Source organism: Frankliniella occidentalis, unplaced genomic scaffold (genome assembly GCF_000697945.3).
Source record: "Frankliniella occidentalis isolate FOCC.00 unplaced genomic scaffold, Focc_3.1 Scaffold206, whole genome shotgun sequence".
NCBI classification, from domain to species: domain Eukaryota; kingdom Metazoa; phylum Arthropoda; class Insecta; order Thysanoptera; family Thripidae; genus Frankliniella; species Frankliniella occidentalis.
Genome location: NW_026267332.1, coordinates 364,297 through 371,405, shown reverse-complemented (window position 1 = coordinate 371,405; position 7,109 = coordinate 364,297). Strand labels below are relative to the sequence as shown.

General features: G+C 48.1%; 1 protein-coding gene across 4 annotated transcripts in view; it reads right to left on the bottom strand.

Moving 5' to 3' along the window:
• Window positions 1–7,109, bottom strand: part of LOC127750534 (uncharacterized) — a 133,502-nt gene that overhangs the window by 15,880 nt on the left and 110,513 nt on the right. For 2 of the 4 annotated variants that reach the window (XM_052272462.1, XM_052272461.1), the window contains exon 2: window positions 5,571–5,676. In XM_052272462.1, the coding sequence (XP_052128422.1) occupies window positions 5,571–5,648 (78 nt within the window). In that variant the 5' untranslated portion in view covers window positions 5,649–5,676. Of the gene's footprint in view, window positions 1–5,570; window positions 5,723–7,109 lie in introns of those variants that run through there. The other 2 variants (XM_052272459.1, XM_052272460.1) reach the window with 1 other exon arrangement.

Genomic DNA, 7,109 nt, shown 5'->3' with positions numbered 1-7,109 from the left:
TATTTAGCAACCTTTGGTTTTTGATTTTTTGAAAAGTCAATTTTTGAGCTAGAATGCTCATCTTCGAACTCGATCTGTCTTTTTATGATACAAAACGACCCTGAAATTCCCAGATCGCTCTCCCAATTCTTTCCCGAGTTATCGTGCGGACAGACAAACAGACAAACAGACAAACAGACAAACAGACAAACAGACAAACAGAATGAAACTTTTCCGGTCAGTGGAGTAATGGGCTTCGCTAATCGCTCAGCCAAAAAACAACAACATTTATTTCGTTGTTTTGTTGTACTTCACATGCTGCTTCCGATCTATCACAAATTAAAGCGAAATCATTGCGGACACGTTCGGAGTTATTTCAGAGTATGCCTGGAAGTATATTAAATAGTGTGTGTCATCTGGGCACGTTTTTCGATTTTAAAAAAATTACCCCTCCAAATTTTGTCCTTTTTTGATGTAGGTTCCGAGAATGACTTTGTTTTTCCCGTGCGACACGGTCTTCAGGTGGCAACTTTCCCTCAAAGTTGGAAAAACGACGACTTTTGCACGAGAAACGCCCGGTATGGACGGAAATCGGTTCAGAGCGTCATAGAATTGTCCGATTGGTACCATACGTTTCGCAAAGGAACAAAGAAACTTTTTGGGCGCCACCAGCCCTTCTTGACCCAGCACAGGGCGCATCCACTTCGTTAAAGACGAAAATTAACCCAAAATGCGCCATATATGCTCCAATAAACAAGGACCACGACCAGGAGGGGTGACGTAGTCGACCCAGCAGCAGTGTTTTTGAGTGTCTGTATCACCAAAAGTACAGGGCAGGAGTCGGCAAATTTTCAGATTGGTGCAGGTGGCTGCAGCGGGGGGATAGGGAAGGTAGAGAACGGGCTGAGATGACGAAAATCAGATTAGGGGTGGCCGACGTGAAAAAAAAATTGGTGACACAGTAACGAGCGCTACACTGCTAGATTCAGTTTTGCACGTAGATTACGAATTTCATAATTATATTGCTCTATGGTGGCTTTCTGACACCCCTAATCTGGTTTTCATTATCTCAGACCGCTCTCCCACCTTCCCTATCCCCCCGCTGCAGCCACCTGCACCAATCTGAAAATTTGCCGACTCCTGCCCTGTACTTTTGGTGATACAGACACTCAAAAACACTGCTGCTTGGTCGACTACGTCACCCCTCCTGGTCGTGGTCCTTGTTTATTGGAGCATATATGGCGCATTTTGGGTTAATTTTCGTCTTTAACGAAGTAGATGCGCCCTGTGCTGGGTCAAGAAGGGCTGGTGGGGCCCAAAAAAGTTTCTTTGTTCCTTTGCGAAACGTCTGGTACCAATCGGACAGTTCTATGACGCTCTGAACCGATTTCCGTCCATACCGGGCGTTTCTCGTGCAAAAGTCGTCGTTTTTCCAACTTTGAGGGAAGGTTGCCACCTGAAGACCGTGTCGCACGGGAAAAACGAAGTCATTCTCGGAACCTACATCAAAAAAAGGACAAAATTTGGAGGGGTAATTTTTTTAAAATCGAAAAACGTGCCCAGACGACACACACTAATATTAAAGGGGGCAGACCTGTGAAATACAAGGGTCGACAAGAGTTTTGAAGAAATTTACTTAAAAAATAATTATGAATCGCAGCGTTGTAAACGAAAGACCCTTTTTTATAAGAAGCTTCGCTTCGCTGCGCCGGCAACTCCGTTCGGCAGGGGCCGGGCCTGCTTGGCCTGCCGGCGGCGATTGTCGAGCCTGCGGCCCGACCGTTTCTGTCACGCGATTTGCTGAAGAACATAATCAAATGATGTAACGGGCCTTCGGCCCGCAAAGCCCGTCGTTTCTTAAAATTTACCCCGTAGACACGAGAAAGGGATGTAACGGTGAAGCACCGCTCTCGTGTCCGTCCGTCGTCCGTGTAAGAGGAAGGAGGTGAGCTAGATGTCTACAAATTTCAGGGTATCTTAGGGGTCACTCCTAGACAACGAAACGCCTGGTGCAAATCTTTGCAACCACCCAAAAGGGGGTGAAAGGGGGTAACAAAGAAATAGGGGTTGGTCCAAAAAGTAGGAAATTTTCTTTTTTTATGGTCTCCTAAGGAGTAACTCGTGAGAGTACAGTCCTTTGGACGAAAATTTTATCCGTTCGACTCTATCTTGCACCGTTTGGGCGCTAGAGTTCTTCTTGCGACGAAAATACGGCGAAAATGACCACGTTGCACATAAAGACGTCCAAAGAGGCGTCCATTAGTTAAATGACAGAGGAAGTACCCCCCCTAAGTCACCACATTCTGGATCAGCAACCCTCCTCGGATTTGCCGTATCTTTCCCTGTTTCGGCCCTAGAGTCGGATATAATGAAAACAATGGGGAAAAGTCAAGTTTTAAGACTTTTTGACAAACAATACAATCGAAAAACTGCGCTCGTTCGTTTTTTTTTGTATTTTTCTTAAGCAAAGCAGAAGGGTGGGGTGTAGTCACGGAGTTGCCGGCGCAGCGAAGTGGAGCTGGCAACTGCGTTTGGCGGAAGGGTGGGCCTGCTTGTTAAGAAGTGCTTGTGAGTCAGAGCCAGAGGTCTAAATAGACCATTTCGGTAAAGTGAGGACGTGAGAAAGAAGAACAGACGAAAGAAGCAAAGGCGAGTATGAGAAATATACGGTGGTGCGTCGGCTCCACGGTCGTTTAAAACGGTTAAACGGCTTATCTGATGTCTAAATTCGTCTGAGAGTTAATGACAATAGTTTTCACTCTCAGGCGACGTAGAATATCTAGCTTACGATGGATTACGTTCATGCGTTCCCAAGGGGGCACCGTACATTTCTCATAGAACGCTTTGCTTCTTCTTTCTCTTCTTTCTTTTCGGTTTACCGGAATGCTCTATTTTCCAGGGTAACTTTAACTTCAATGAGGGTTAGGACGTCAGTTCACATAAACTTGAATCACCGGCAACTGACAAATTTTGCAGGCAGGCCAGTCCAAGCAGAGCCAGAGTCTGCTAAACGCAGTTGCCTGCCGATAAAGAGAAACTGCAGCCAAATGGCGGAGGGTCGGCCTGTGAGTGTAGTAATTCTGCTTACAAATAGCTCTTTGGTGCACCAGTGAAAAACAAGGATATAAATATGTCACATTTGCCTTCAGACTCTTTTGTTATTACTAGGTAGATGTACGCCAGACCACGTCTCGCGTAACAGGCTTCGCGATATCTCACGAAACACTGTTACGGGACCTACGACGGTTCACCCAACGCCGTTCTCCCACCCCCTGTTTTACCCAACTCAACCTTGCCCACTATTTTTGCACCCATTTTTTTAAATCCAAAAAAGTTTGACCCCATGACCACGTGGTCCACCTTATTATTGCTCGCCCACTAAAGGGTAAGGTTGTTGCCGCATGCTCGAAAGTAGTCGATTTTTCTGCCCTCTGCCTTCATTTCCTCGTAGCGTGCGCTGATCCGCTGCAGCCGCTCAGTCACCATACGGTACTTCAGATGCTTCACGACCTGGACAAGTGCTGTTAGTCGAGTGGTCATTTTACTTTTATCTTTTATTTTCTGTGTGAGAGGTTTACCTTTCCCAGCTCCAGGTCAGCCATCTGCCGCTGACTGTTTCCCTGCTCCTTCTGCAGCAACTTGATGAGCGCGTGGATGGAGGGATGGTCCTTGCCGACCAGGGTGTTGAACCGGCGGGTATCTTGGCCTCTGGGCACGCCGATGACCTTGAAGACGACGTCCTCTGACGTAATTGTCGTCGAAGTAGTCCAGGATGTTGAGGAGAGTGTCGGGCACCATCTCTCGAAGCTCAGCGAAAACCTCTCCGACGTCGGCAGGAGGCACGAAGGCTAGACTCAGGATCTGGTGGACAGCCTCTTTGACTGACCTGTCATCGGGGTCACGGTAGGCGACTTGGAGGCCAGCATCTTGGACATGTCTGGCCCAGGTGGAAAAAGCAGAGCCGAAGTTCTGCGTCGGGGGAACACGGTGGCGACGGCGTTGATGATGCCGACCGCGAAGTCACTGACCACGGTGGTGGGGTCAGGTGAGCGGATCCGCGCCGCCCTGCACTTGTCCAGGACCACTTCCAGCACAGTGGTGTAGGACGCCTGTTCCTTGTTCGGGAGCAGGGCGTAGACGAAGGGGAAGGCCGCACTGCCGAACATTCCCTGGTGAACAGCCCTGGTGAAGAGCTGGGTCAACAGGGCCGGACTGATTTTAATGTTCCGTCTAGTAGCCAGGTGTAAGAGGCGCAGAGCTTGCGCAGGCAGTCCCGTGTCCTAAAGATGAGTATTCTCTTTCTTCTCCGCCTTTCTTCCACCTCTTCGTCGGCGTCGTCGTCGAGTGAATCCCACAGGAGGAGGACGTCTCCCATCAGCGTAAGGATGAATTCTCTAGGAATTTCTGGCAGGTCTCTCAGGGTCTTGGGGTTGCGAGGAAGGGTGGCCTGACGAGTCCGGTTGATAGTTCTCTTGATGGCAGCGTCGTTCGGCAGCTTGGCCAGAACGACCTACACAGAACATAACAAAACGTGTGACGGACGAGGTGACGGACGACGACTACAGCCCGTAGACCTCCCTGTGGACCCACCTGAGGGATCTGCTGCAGTTTGTGGGACGTGATTCGGATGGGGGGCGCCTCTGGCTGCTCCACGCTGCTCCGCTTGACGTCATTAAGTAAGGGAGGGTGGGGCAGTTAGTGACACTTTTTGGAAATCGAGCTTATTTCGCTTATTTTCGGCGAAATGTTGAGCACGAAAGCTTAGATAGTTACTTGCAACCTTTGCCGAGGTAATGCAGGTGGTGGTTCGATGAGTTACGAGCCAGTGTGCAAACAAAGTAGCTTGAACTGGAGCCCTGCATTTGTCACTATGTACCCCGGCCCGGGGCAGTTAGTGACAGAGGTCGGGGCACTTAGTGACAACGGTATAAAATTGCATTGAACCTAGCTTTTCCCGTGATAAAGCGGTCCTGTGCAGTGCGAACCGCGTGCACAGACATTCTGTGCACAACTAGCTTGTGCACAAGATCGGCCCGCCTGCAGCAGGACCGGCGGCAGGTGCAGGTATGTGCATGTGCGCATCGCGCACAGATCCGTTGGCCAAGGTCCTGGCTACAGTTTCTTTTTTTTTTTCTTTATTTTTACCGAATTTTTCTGATTTTTTCCGATTTTTTCCCGACGATTTTGGAGAGATCCTGATTAAGGCCGATTGCTCGATTTTGCCCGATTTTGCTCGATTTTGCCCGATTCTGGCCGATTTACGTCAATTCTCTCCAAAATCGTAGGGAAAAAATCGGAAAAAATCAGTAAAAATCCCCTTCCGATTGTTTACTTGATTGACTATCCAGCTCGAGGAGTCACTAAAGTAGACAATTACCAAAATAAGAGTCTCCTAGCTCAAACTGTTTTTGAGTTATCGTGTGTACAGACAGACAGACGCGAAACTTTTTGATCATCACTGGAGTAATAGGCTTCGCTAATCGCTCAGCCAACAAAATATAATGCCATCAACTGTTTTAGCAGTTGCTGAAATGAACAGAAGCTAAACGAAAACTGTTTTTCTGGACGTATGCGTCCGTTTTAATGCATACCGCAATACTGTTCAGGCGTTGGCCTTCGCATACGACTGACAGGAATACCACGACACCTGCAAGTAACACGAATATCATAGTGTTGCAGTGGGCGTTGCAAAGGTCGTACTAACTGGCAGTGCCCAACTAAATGTCACAAAACACGCTACTGCAACGAACACAATTGCGTGACAGCGCACAGCGAGGCGCACAGCGAGGCGCACAGCGCCAATTAACGCCCCGGCCCCTCCATAACTGCATGGGCAACTTGGTACAGCCTGCAGCAAACACAGCCAATAGTTTGAATTTCTGCCGAGGTATCCAGAGTTATCTCAAAATTGCAGGTTTTATAACAGCTATTATTAACAGCGTAATATACTCCGGCATCAGGGGAACAAATTATTTGCTTTTATAGTTATTTTGCAACTTAGTACAATACTCAGCAGTGCAAAACTTAGTGTGCCTGATTCCACCTGAATTTTTATTCATTTTGAATGAGTGATGTCGTTATCAGGACGGTTCGGCGAGTGTAGTACTCTCTCGATGCACCCTAACGAAAGAGTCCGATCTGCTTTGCTGCTGAACCAAAAGAGTTCGATCTGCTTGGCTGCCGAACCAAAAGAGTCCGATCTGCTTTTCTGCCTTGGAAAGTCAGGCATCTTTGGAGGGCTATAACTCCTCGTATATTTTGAATATACGCAACATAAAAAGAGTAGCCTGTCACCCTGTCCTTTACGAATGTGTACACACTAAAACATATACCCTTTCGCTCACAAGCTTCGAGATATCATAGAGTTTATGCGGAGCGGTCGACGAGCGCCGAAAGCAGATCGAACTCCTTTGGTTCAGCAGCAAAGCAGATCGGACTCTTCCGTTGGGGCGCATCGCTCTTCTTACGCTAACGCGTTAATCGGCCCCTGAAATTCAACGAACAGTCGTATGCACACATACAAAGAAAAATCATTCAATTATTCACTTCAAAATATTGAGTGTTGAAAATTGGAAAAGTGGGAAGTCTTTAAAACTTGATTGTTTGTGTTCCCCTATCAAAAAAGATCCGTGCACAACCGTGCGGTACCGGTGCATTAGCCGTGCCTGGCCCGTGCGAATTTCCGTGCGCTGCCTGTGTGGTGCCGTGCTCTGCGCGTGCGATTCTGAGCGCGGGGCGTGCAATTCCGTGTGGGGCTAAGGAGACGGGCGGCAGCTTGCGCTCAACTCAAGACTTCAACGCTCTATAACAAGTGATCAAATCGCCAGTTAGTCAAACTCAGTGCATTTCTCTGATTTTTATAGCTGCGGAACGCGTCCTGCACAGTTCCACGTGTCTCCGTTGAGAGGGAACTAACGTGATATGTGGAATGGTTTACGTATGTAAGTTTGGGAAAGGGAAGGGGAGGGGGGTTTTGACAACTTATTACAAGGTTCTTCTTGATGAAATAAAACGAAAACATTTTATACCCGAAGACGATCGGAATTAAAATGGAAGAGTAAGGGATCGTACCCAAACCACGTGACGGTTTTTTGGCGGGTTTTGACCACCCCCCTCCCCCCTTGCGGTGG